General features: G+C 35.7%; 1 protein-coding gene across 4 annotated transcripts; it reads left to right on the top strand.

Annotated features, from left to right (window-relative positions):
- The first annotated feature begins 1,456 nt into the window (after positions 1-1,456).
- LOC133705438 (uncharacterized) lies at positions 1,457-11,764 on the top strand. 4 transcript variants are annotated; one of them, XM_062130639.1, is made up of 11 exons: positions 1,457-2,465; positions 3,920-4,184; positions 5,020-5,182; positions 5,314-6,064; positions 6,179-6,608; positions 6,714-6,895; positions 8,228-8,387; positions 8,493-8,720; positions 9,702-10,052; positions 10,859-10,960; positions 11,181-11,764. In XM_062130639.1, the coding sequence occupies exons 1-11, from the start codon at positions 1,915-1,917 to the stop codon at positions 11,406-11,408; spliced, it is 3,411 nt and encodes a 1,136-aa protein (XP_061986623.1). In that variant the 5' UTR covers positions 1,457-1,914; the 3' UTR covers positions 11,409-11,764. The 4 variants fall into 4 exon arrangements, with proteins under 4 accessions (XP_061986623.1, XP_061986621.1, XP_061986622.1 ...); XM_062130637.1 differs by having other exon boundaries at positions 5,302-6,064; XM_062130638.1 differs by having other exon boundaries at positions 1,458-2,465; positions 5,302-6,064; positions 11,184-11,764.
- The last annotated feature ends 270 nt before the right edge of the window (positions 11,765-12,034 follow it).

Here is a 12,034-nt window from a genome sequence, read left to right as displayed (position 1 = left end):
TTGATGGATAATACATTTGTTTAATTAAGTCTATTTGTTAAAAAATAATTTATATACAATTTTATATAAAATTTTATAGAATTGATGGTATTAGATCTAATCATCTATTGAGTTTAGCCAGCGTTAGACCTAATATGCTTGGGCTTGACATACGGCCAAGCCCAATTATGGATGACTCTGGCTAGCTCTAAATCCAGTATATTTAGGATTTGACACACTACCAAGCCCAACTATGACTAAATTAGGTTAGTGTTAGATTCAACATGCCTAAAGCTAGATATATTATCAAGCCCAGCTATAATTAAATCGGGCTAGCACTCTACCTCACATGCCTCTATGATGACATATTTGTATTAAAAAAATATACTTGTAATTTTTTTTAATCCAGTGTTTTTATATAAAGATATTCCCGTAAAATCTTAGTCATGAGATACCATCTCTGCATTAGTGTAATCCCTCTGCCATCACTTTTAGGAGCATTTGCCATGACATACTCTAAATAAATCCAAGTGTCAGCAAGAATTCATCCGAATTTCATGTCATGTCATCCCTTTTCAAGCCAGCGATGTTACAGTTGACAAGAGTCTTTTCAGAATATTTGAAAGTATACTCGTAATTATTTTTTAAAATATTTTTATATTTAAAAATATATTAAAATATTATTTTATATTTTTTAAAAATTATTTTTAATATCAACACATTAAAATAATCTAAAAATAATAAAAAAAATACTTATTTAAAGCAAATAAAAAAATAAAAAAATAATAAATTTTTTCAAAAATATATTTTAAAATATAAAAACAAACAGTCCTACCATTACAAATCTAAATCACCTTTTTTAATTACACAGTAGAAAGTATCTTTAAAACAGCCTGTGCTTTAACCAACATTATCATTTTCGTATGATTTTAAATACTGGATTTAAGATTCAAATATATAAAAAAAGGTTAAGGTTGTCGTGGATAACAAGAGCTGTCTTGTTACGTGTGAATTTTACAATAATAGCCTGTGAAGCCTGCTAGTCATGCAGTGATGACGGAATCAGATAGACCATCATAAGTTTCAGTAGAGGAAGATTGAGTTTTTGTTTTTGCTTTTGTTTTTTTTTAATATTTTTAATTTATTTTACTTTAAATTATTATTTTTAATTTTATATCAATACAGTATGTTAAAAATAAGATTTTAAAAATAAATAAAAAATATTATTCTAATATATTTTAAAAATCATTCACGATGGCAATTCTTCTTCGTAGACATGCACCCAGCATGTGCCTTATAAATGCTGACTCTCTTGTGGAGTTACTCCTCCAGCCCTCGACCTTAATGACTTTTTTAATTATGATTTATGGTTCAATATTATTTTGATAACTTTTTATTAATAGAAAATTATTGTTATGTGAGAAAATTATGGAAAAAAACAAAATAATGTTCATCACCTGTCGACTTTTTCCCAATGCGAGAGGGCAACCTTCGGTTTGGCACAGCGTAAATACAGAGAGAGACTCTGATTACAAACTGGGCAGATTGTTTGTTTTTTCTTTTTCTTTTTCCTTTTCCTTATGAAAGCCCCTGCCGACCCTTCTTTCGTCAAATAGTGACTTGTTTAAATCACGGTACCTTCCTCTAGATTCTAGGGTTTCTTTTCTTGCTCAAACAAAAATACACAGCGAAGGGGAGCGGTCCTCATCTCTCTCTCTCTCTCTCCCGCTCCTCTAATTTCTCACGTTCCACTCTCTTTTCGTGATTTTTTATTCTAACTCTCTCTCCCCCAACCCCCCCTCTCACTCTCAAATATCCCCCAAAGATCTCCTCTTTATTTTCACAATCACAGCTTACTCTAAACCCCCCTTTTGCTAACAAAAAATAATCCCCCAAGAATTCAATTCCCCTCTGATTTTCTCTCAATTCCATCCAATGCAGCCTTCCAATTCCACCGAATCCAATTCTAAGTCCACCGATAACCCCGAAAACCCTAAACCCCCAAAATCCCCCTCCACCGAATTCAGTGCTACCGCCACGACCATTACCGCCACCAGTGACAGCAGTTTTGAAAAAAACAGTGAAAATGTGGATGATGAAGTAGTTCTTGATGTTATAGGAAAAAGCCTGGAATTTGATTTATTAGAAAAAGCTGACGATTCAGTGGAGGGTTTGTATTTGTATAAAAATGCGTTTAGTTTGGTGCCCAAGTCCGTGGGGGGTTTAAAGAAACTGAGGACGCTCAAGTTTTTCGGGAATGAAGTGAATTTGTTTCCAGCGGAGTTTGGGAACTTGGTGGGATTGGAGTGCCTGCAAGTCAAAGTATCGTCGCCGGGTTTGAATGGGCTGAGTTTTAATAAATTGAAAGGTTTGAAAGAGCTTGAGCTTTCGAGAGTGCCTCCAAGACCTTCGGTTTTGACGATTTTGAGTGAGATTTCTGGGATTAAGTGCTTGACAAAGCTCTCTGTTTGTCACTTCTCTGTAAGGTAAGTGTTGTGCATGTGGGTTTTGAATTATGTAATGTTTTTCTATGTTCAGAGGATTCAGTAATGGAGGGATGTGAACACTTCAGTGAAAGAAACTGAATCTTGTTCTATCAAGAAAAAGAAAAGGACACTAAATTGTGTAACTATGCTGTTACGGATTCGAGTTAAATTAACAGTTTTTATTTGATTTTGCTTGCTTTTGATCTGGTAAAAGGTTATTGGCAGGTTAGCCAAAAAAAAAAAAAGAAGAAGAAAACTTGAATTGTATGAAGTTATGAATTTTAGATAAAATATGAAATTTTATGTGTTTGTCTATTGTTTGGCTGGCATAGTAAAAAAGAAAATACTATCTTCATTTTGAGTGGAAGTTATCATTTATGCTGGAGATGTTGATTTTAAATGACGATGATTATTGAGTTCTTGTAAGAGTGGCAGTAAGGGGGGGTTGTTGGCCAAAGAGAGATTGTGTTTGTATCTAACAATGTGATTCTTTTATTTGCTCATTGGTATTGTCAGCTTGAGTAATTGAACAATTTTTTTTTCAAATTATATGATGTAGATTTTTTCACACTAAAATTTAGACAATAAAGATATTGGCTGTAAGAAACTCAATGTGTAGTTGAATGATCACTTCTTTTATGGTACAGCTTTACAATCAAGGATAGGTTTAATAGCTAAATGTTCTAGGCTACTGTATGGTCTCAAATATGAAAATGCAAGAATGAAGCGTGGAAATTGTCTGCTTGATATGCATTCAATAAGCTTACAAAGTTCCTTTTCATCCAAACCTTAGTAGTTTAGCTCAAATGAAAAACGAGGAACTCGTTAAGTCAGTCAAAGTAGCTTGCTAGGTGCCTCACTCCTCCTTCCTTTTCCTTTTCAATACCCCAAGAATTTTTTATCTGTGTCCAGCTGCTTCTGTTTCTATATATTAAGTTATAGAATTATCATGTTCAAAACAATGGCTGGACATTTTGAGACATGTTAAAAGGGCTTTGCCAAATCCAATGAAACAAGATAGAGTAGCTAATGCTTGAAGTGTTGAAGAAATAGTCGAAGGTTAACGGGTAGAGGGTATCAAGGTAGGAGTGAGAGCAAAAAAAATTGGGAGCAGAATTGCATTAAAGTGATAGATGAAACAACACAATTGGTATGGATTATGTTATTTGGAAAGGTATACAGCCCATAATCTTTAGTGTTACCCTTACTCAAATTTTGGAACCTATCTAAACTGTTGGCCTTGATAATTTTGTAGTTATGTGTGTAACACCTCCAAGTAAATAAAAAATGAAATCCAGTTTTGGTCTTCAGCATTTCTGAGATGTTGTATGTTAGTACCAAACTGTAAAGACGAAGTTCTTCAAAATAAATTCACAACTTTAGTTAGCTACTTATTGTTTATCAGATTGTTGAAATATGGAAAGAGAGATTTGATTATGTACTTTTTCATGCAGATATCTTCCTCCTGAAATCGGCTGCTTAAGTAATTTGGAGTTCTTGGATCTTTCATTCAACAAGATTAAGAGTCTGCCAAATGAAATAACCTATTTAAATGCCTTGATATCATTAAAAGTATCTAATAATAAGTTAGTCGAACTACCCTCAAGTTTGTCCTCGTTGCAATTACTGGAGAGCTTGGACCTCTCAAATAACAGGCTGACATCATTGGGATCTCTTGAACTTACTTCAATGCATAACCTCCAGCATCTAAATCTTCAGGTATTTTTCTATGAGCAAACAAAGATCCATTTCTTTCACAAAACTTTTAGGGTGGGTTGTGATTTACTTTCAGTTTCCAAGCATTTAATGGTTCCCAACATTCAGTTCATTGATTGCTCTGAGATGTAGTAATTTGCTCTCCAGAATATTACTTAATATGGCTCAAAACAAATGCTATTGCTACTTTACTGAAAATGTTATACAAACCTTTTGCATCAAGCAACCTTAACCATTTCATAACTAACCTTAACCCCTAGACCTCTGGTCGGCTATTGGTAAAGGGCTGTTCTTTGTTTAGCGGTCATATCTCTTGTCAAAATGTTAAATATCCACTTTCCTATCACATTACCTCTCATTCATGTTTATTCTGTTTCTCCATCAGAACATCTATAATTCACACACTTCAATTTTTTTTAATCAGGTTTATGTTGGTTTATCTTTCTTTCTTTTGTGATGCTAACTTCTGCTTCTTTTTTCCCCGTTCCTTTTCTGTTGTTTTTAGTTTAGTGCTCTTCAATAAAGTTATAATACCCTTAAAGCATTCAATGGCTTTGGCTTTTTGGTGTGATTAGATCTTTTATCCATCACGTCTCTTAGGCTGTTGTACTCATAGCCATGCCAAATGGTGGCCGCAATAGTTCATTCTTGATATCAAGAACATGATGTCCATGCATTAATTTCTTTTTATAATCATTTTGATATGTCAGCAAACTTTGTAATGGAAGGATAATCAATTATTTAAGCTCTTTAAATTTTTATGCTTTCATGGGTGCAAAGATTGCATGTCCAAAACCTAACATGTTTTTTGATCTTCTTACTGCTTATTATTTTCTAGTACAATAAGCTTCTTAGTTGTTGTCAAATACCTTCATGGATATGCTGCAATTTGGAAGGAAATGGCAAGGACTTGTCAAATGATGAGTTCATTAGCTCATCAATCGAAATGGATGTATACGAAACCTCCTTTCAGGAGGATGACAGAAAGTTTTCTTGTAATGGTGAGGACTTATGAGTTATTCTCTCTTTATGCAATTCAAAAGTTTTTTTGTTATAGATATCTAGGGTTTTTTATGCTTTGTCTCTACTTTAGTCTCAAATGAACTTTTTGATGATCAAGAATGCGATGCAGGTTCCAATCATTCTATGTCAAGCATAGTGACTGGGCCTTCATCAAACAGGTCATTTGCATCTCGGAGGTCTAGTAAGCGTTGGAAAAGACGCCATTATTTGCAGCAAAAAGCTCGTCAAGAACGATTAAACAATAGTAGGAAGTGGAAAGGTGAGGGGTGTGCTGAAGCTTTGGCTCTAAAGGAAAGTGAAAGTTTCAAATCGAACAATCTAGATGTCCTTACCCCCGAGGTGCATGAAGGGGGCACATCAGATGTTGTAGGTGTGGATGATGACAATGAAAAAGTTGAACTTTCTGTTGAAGCTGAAGGAGAAAATCTGCATACCAGTGTTGAAGATGATAAAATCAGCTCAAAAAAAGTTTTTTCTGTGGAAAGCTGCTCATGCGATCTTGGGTCTATAAATAAAAGTGAGGAAGAAGTATGTTGCGTGCAAGATGAACCTTTAGCCTCTACACGGGATGAAGCTGCTAGTCAGGATGAAAGTTCATCTTCAGAAAAATCCAAAATCACTTACAAGTCAAAAAGGCATCATGATAGGGATATTGATAATCCAAAGCCATGCAAATGTCGGAGACCAACAGAAGATAGCTCAAATTTGTCCCGTAAATATAGTGAACTTTCATTTTGCAGCATTGAGGACCGACTACCAGATGGCTTTTATGATGCAGGACGTGACCGACCTTTCATGCCACTGAGGAGATTTGAGCAAATTTTGCCTCTTGACTCACGTGAGGTCATTCTTTTGGACAGGTCAACTCTTATTCATGACCTCATTTTCATATGAATCACAAGTGTTCTATTATTTTTTGGTTGGATAATGTTTATTTAGTGTGAATGACCTTAATTACTTATTGTTTCTTTTAGGGAGAAGGATGAACAGTTGGATGCAGTAGCTCTCTCTGCTCAAGCATTGGTGTTTCGTTTTAAGAGATTAAATGGTTCTACCAAGGAGAGAAATAAGGTTGCTGTTGATAACTTGCAGATTGCTTCGTTGCTTGCACTTTTTGTTTCTGATCATTTTGGGGGCAGTGATAGAAGTGGTGCTGTTGAAAGGACTCGAAAAGCAGTGTCTGGTTCAAACTACAGGAAGCCTTTTGTTTGCACATGCCCAACTGGAAACAATGACAGTATTAGTTTAGCTGGTAAACAAGCTTTGGAAACTGTAGAAGATATTATTTTCTCTGATCTCTGTGAGAGATCTTTGCGATCTATCAAAGCAAGACGAGGCTCCATTGTGATTCCTTTAGGGAGCTTGCAGTTTGGTGTTTGCAGACACAGAGCCTTGCTAATGAAGGTATTTCTTGTCATGCATCTCTTTTCTATAGTACCTATTGAATGTTTATGTTCCTTGTGCTACATTTTTGGTTATTTTGATCTAATAAAACTGATATTACTCCAGTATCTATGTGACCGAATGGATCCTCCAGTACCTTGTGAACTTGTCAGGGGTTACTTGGACTTCATGCCGCATGCCTGGAATGTCATTCTCAGAAGGAGGGGTGATTCATTGGTCCGGATGGTGGTGGATGCATGCCATCCACATGATATCAGAGAAGAGACAGATCCAGAATATTTTTGCAGGTTAGTCCTGCTATTCAAAGTGGTTATGGTAATGTTGTTTCATCCAATATGCTGTGCATGTGGATGCCATAGTTTAATTCATATGCTCAAGTCTATAATATCACACAACATTGATTTTGCCCCTGGCATGAATTCTTTTATGTAAAGTTATGTTTGGTAGGAGGTGAAAACCTATCCCTATAAACTTTCACCTCCTTTAGCGTTGTTTGGTAAAACAAACTGTTGCGGGTTAAACTTTTACCTCCAAAAATGGGGTGAAACATTACTCCCTAGCCATCAGCTATAAGATTTACTCTTGCTTTTTTTTTTTTAAATTGACCCTCTTGTCTCTCACTGGACTCTCTTTCCTCTAACTTGATGCTCCTTTCTCTCTCTGCATTCTCTCTCCTCTGTCTCCCATCCAGCCCTACATCCAGCCCTAGCGATATTTTATGATCTCTCAAACAGAGATCCAGCACATAATTCTTGGATTTGTTTGACACAACTTCCCTATTGCTTAATGCCTTATCCTAGCCCAATCTCCTCCATCTATAAACTGTCATCTTCACCTGGTATGTTGTAATCTCATCCAACCTGTCTCCAGCTTCCTATATGAAAAATCTGCCACTCACACAAGAAAAAGACAAGTGTTTTGAAGAGCACAAACGAAATTGGAAGAGACAGAATGGGTGTTATTAATATATGCAAGTGATTTGAGAAAGTTACCAAACAAAATAAATTTTTACACCCTCAAAAATTCTCCCCCTTAAAATTTACACCCCGAAACTAACTCTCCTTATAATTCACCACCACCGTTTTCACTCCATTCCCAACACAAACTAAACAATTAAGAATTTATGGAGTGTGAGCAGAAACCTTTTGCATAATTAATTATTAGCTTTGTTCTAGTGCTATTTAAAGATTTGTTATATTTTGATCTAGTGTTGCTGTGTCTTATCTATCATGCGGCAGGTGCTTTTAAGGGCACTCCAGCTGAAATATCATTGTTAAAAGATTGGAACGCCCTTTATTTTGATTTGTGTTTTGTCTTATTTTTCTGTTTTGGAGTATGACTATTTTCAAGTTATCTTTTGATCAACCACTTCATAATGGTATCTTCTTTTTTTTCATCTAATAAAATAAACAGAGATTTCAAGGGATTCTGAAAGAAATGAAAGAGTAAAGCATACACTATGAAAGTTTAGTGTTCAATGCGTATTCAATTACTGGAACAAACTAAGTAATTATTCTCCGAACAACCTCCAAGAATAAGATTATCTTCTTGGTCCATGTCTACTCCTTGTCTACTTGTGCATTTTATTTTATATTCTCATGAATTTTGCCGTCCTACAGGTACATTCCTCTTAGTCGGACTAAAGTTCCCCTTTCAACTGAGAGCGTTCCTGGTCCTGGTTGTTCATTTCCTACCATGTCAACTTCTGACAAGATAGAAAAGGTGGGTTCCAGTACTCTTATTCGGTGCAAATTTGGATCGGTTGAAGCTGCAGCAAAGGTACGCGCAGCCTTTTGTGGCTTGTATTGCCTTAAGCAGAAAGATTCCCGTTAACAACATCCAGTGATTGCGGGCACTAATTAACAAACTTTTCTGATGTTGCAGGTGCGTACTTTAGAGGTATGTGAGGCGTCAGCAGATGAAATTAGGAATTTTGAGTATATTTGTCTTGGAGAAGTAAGAATTTTAGGTGCTCTGCAACACTCTTGTATAGTTGAAATGTATGGACACCAGCTATCTTCAAAGTGGGTTCCATCAGAAGATGGAAATCCAGAACGCCGCATATTACAGTCTGTAATTCTTATGGAGTATGTTGATGGGGGATCTTTAAAGGTAATTTTATTCTATTATTTTTAGTTAGCAGGTGAAAACATGATATTATCAGAACTAGTTACATGCCCTAGTTTTGCCCAGGGCTGCCACGAAGAATCAAACCATAGTTATGAATCATTCATTACTTCTAGTCATTACAATTTTTTTTTATGAAGCAACTAAATAATTCTGTAAAAACTATATAGTCTCATGCCATCTTCGACAAAATATGTCTGATCTTTTTTCTTTATTTATTTTTCTTTGCATGTTAGACTTATTTTTTCCTTATCCAATCCAATCTATTTTGTTTTCCTGCCTCTTATGCTTTTCAATTTTCTCAACTTGCAAACCCGGTTTAGATGTTTTTCATTATCCAATCAATAACCTTAATAGTATAATATAAAACAGGCATAATCAAACATGTCATGTAGTAAAATCAACTTATAATATTCATGCTTGGCTTTGAAAATTAGCCACAACTAAATTATGATCTTATGATCATTCATCATCTATATTTCAGAAATATGCAAGTAATTAAGTAAAATTTTAAATATAGGGACTGAAATAAAATGTTTAAATGGTATGGGAAGTGGGATTAGTTTTTAAAAGACTACGTGAACTATATTATAGACGTGCCTAATCTGAAAAAAAAAACACTAATGCCATTTCACAAGATTGCTCTTAAAAACCAACTGTTTACCGACACATTTAAACCCTCATATTCCTGAACTTTGTGCCATATGCCATTCAAAGCTTCATCTAGCACCTAAGCATTAAGAAGCCGCATGTCATTCATTCCTCAACACTCAAAAATTCATATAATAGTATAATAACATCACAGAAAGGTTTGGCCTTGTTAGTATGCCAATGAGAAATAGGATCCACATAGCTTGCTAACTAGTTTATGACCGAGACATGGTTGAGCTTAATTGTATTTCTTATGTAGTTATTTGATGACTTTCCGCATATTTCTTGCTGATTATTGTTCTCTTGATGCAACAGAATTATTTAGAAGAGGTATCTAAAACTGGCGAGAAGCATGTACCGGTGGAAATGGCATTGTGTATAGCACGAGATGTTGCATGTGCATTGGCAGAGATTCACTCCAAAGACATAATTCATCGTGACATCAAAAGTGAAAACATTTTGATTGATTTAGATGATACGAGAGCTGATGGCATGCCTGTAGTGAAGCTCTGTGATTTTGACAGAGCCGTGCCACTTAAGTCTTGCTTGCATACATGTTGTATTGCTCATAGAGGGATTGCACCTCCTGATGTTTGTGTAGGAACGCCACGCTGGATGGCACCTGAGGTTTTGCGTACAATGGATAAACGCAACACTTATGGTCTGGTATGGTGCTTCTCCTGTCAGTTTGAAAAGGATTTCTAACATCAATAATTCATAGTGCTTGACTTCATATTTTCTTCTCATGTAATCATAAACATTTGAGTATAATTTTGTAACGGTTGTGTGGGTTCTGTAAAAGTTCTATGTTTGGAATGAGAGCAATTTTTATCAGTCATGATGTAAAAATAAAATTAAAAACACATGCCTGTAAAAAGCCATGCATATCTAGCTTTCGTTACCTTGAATTGAGAATGGAGAGGATCTTTTGGGGATTGTTAGCAACCTGGTGGATGGATATGAGAAAGTGCCTTTAAAGGCTGAAGGGATGCAACAGCTGTATATTAACACCAGCATAGCCTTTCAAATGTTGTTTATCAACTGCAATGAAGCATGAAGTTAGTCATTACTTATGCTGTTCTATACTTGTCGACATAATATGTAGAATGTGCTGGATTCAAGAAATTGAGGGTTTATCTGAGTTTGGACTGGCTATACATTCTAACAGACTTATCATCAGCAAATACCAGCTTTTGAGGAACTGGTTGTTGCATAACATCTGATGCAGGATTCAAATTTCTGATTTCCCAAAATGCCACTGAGTTCTATAATTGCAATCTCTGATTCAAATGTTGATATCAATATAACAAATGTATCAGCATTGGCTAGAACTTACAAGATGGACTTTGTCAATTATGTACAATCTTTTCAATGAATTTGTGTTGGGCTATGGCCCCATACTGCGTTGCATGTGCTTTAGTTTGTGCAAGTTAATAGTATGAATTGTGATGGGATTTCTCTTTTTGTTGTAGGAAGTGGACATTTGGTCATATGGATGCCTACTTCTGGAATTGTTGACTTTACAGGTCCCGTATGCTGGCTTACCTGAATCGCGCATACATGAGCTTCTACAGGTACATCACTCTATACACTGAAACTTTCCAATGCATAATAGAGGGTAAATAACAGTTAGATGCAAAAGTTTCTAGTGTTACCATTTCACTGTTGCGTGGTGAATCACTAAATCTTTATTTTCCCATGGTGCTGGTGCTATTAGTGTTTTAATCTGCTTGATTTTGCCACCTCTGGTCTTGATCTGTTCCATTTTCTTTTATTGTTTGGTCTTGACATAAGCAGTCAGGTAAACGACCACCACTAACTGATGAGCTGGAGGCTTTGGGGTCCATGGACGAGCATTTGGTTACTCATTCTGGCTCAAATCCGGAGGGACCCGAGGCTCAATCAGAAACATTGAGATTCCTTGTTGATTTATTCTGTCGATGCACCAAGGAAAATCCAGCTGACCGTCCCACAGCTTCAGATATTTACGAACTGTTGCTTGCACGCACAAGCATTCACTAGTTGAAGGAACGGTATTAGATTAATCTTTGGGTAATGATTTGTATTCCCAACCCAAATTTTTGTAGCCCTAGGATGTTGTGTTAATATATTTAATATTTATCGGTTCTAGATCATATCTTTGGGTTTTTTCTAGCCCTGGGATGTGGTGTTATCATGTTTTAAACTTTATCGGTTCTGGGATCAAATCTTTGGGCTTTTTCTAGAGTTATGTACCATCATTGTAGTTGGAGAACTAGAATTAGCAGCGCGTTCAACTTTCTTCATGAGTAATGTTAAGGAGATAGGTGCAAGTTGGGCACTTGATATCCTTTTCTTTTTCTTTTAATCTGATGGAAGATCTGTAAATTTTCGAGGTAGTTCTGTGTCTAGTTGAGATGTTTAGGCTTTGATTTATTTTTCAGTGCAAGCAGACATTAAATAAATTGACATTCTCAAAAAAGGAAAAAGGATTGCAAACCTGGTTTAACTTCTTTGGAAGAGGAACATGCTATAATCATGGTTTTGATTTTGTCAATTTTTGGAAGGATAACTTCAGTTGTTCCGACTTCCGAGTTGCTAGAAGGTTGCTGGACTTTCTATGGTTAGTCGGCGGGCTTCTCGAAATATTCTATTTCTGCATCTTCGCA

This window comes from Populus nigra, chromosome 10 (assembly GCF_951802175.1).
Source record: "Populus nigra chromosome 10, ddPopNigr1.1, whole genome shotgun sequence".
Lineage (NCBI taxonomy): Eukaryota > Viridiplantae > Streptophyta > Magnoliopsida > Malpighiales > Salicaceae > Populus > Populus nigra.
This window is presented reverse-complemented; position numbering and strand designations above follow the sequence as displayed.

Excerpts from the sequence above, each read along its gene's own strand:
- LOC133705438 (XM_062130637.1), top strand. The coding sequence starts at position 1,915 with ATGCAGCCTTCCAATTCCACCGAATCCAATTCTAAGTCCACCGATAAC. Across the intron at positions 6,065-6,178 it reads GAGGTCATTCTTTTGGACAG|GGAGAAGGATGAACAGTTGG; the intron begins GTCAACTCTTAT and ends TGTTTCTTTTAG. Across the intron at positions 6,896-8,227 it reads GATCCAGAATATTTTTGCAG|GTACATTCCTCTTAGTCGGA; the intron begins GTTAGTCCTGCT and ends GCCGTCCTACAG.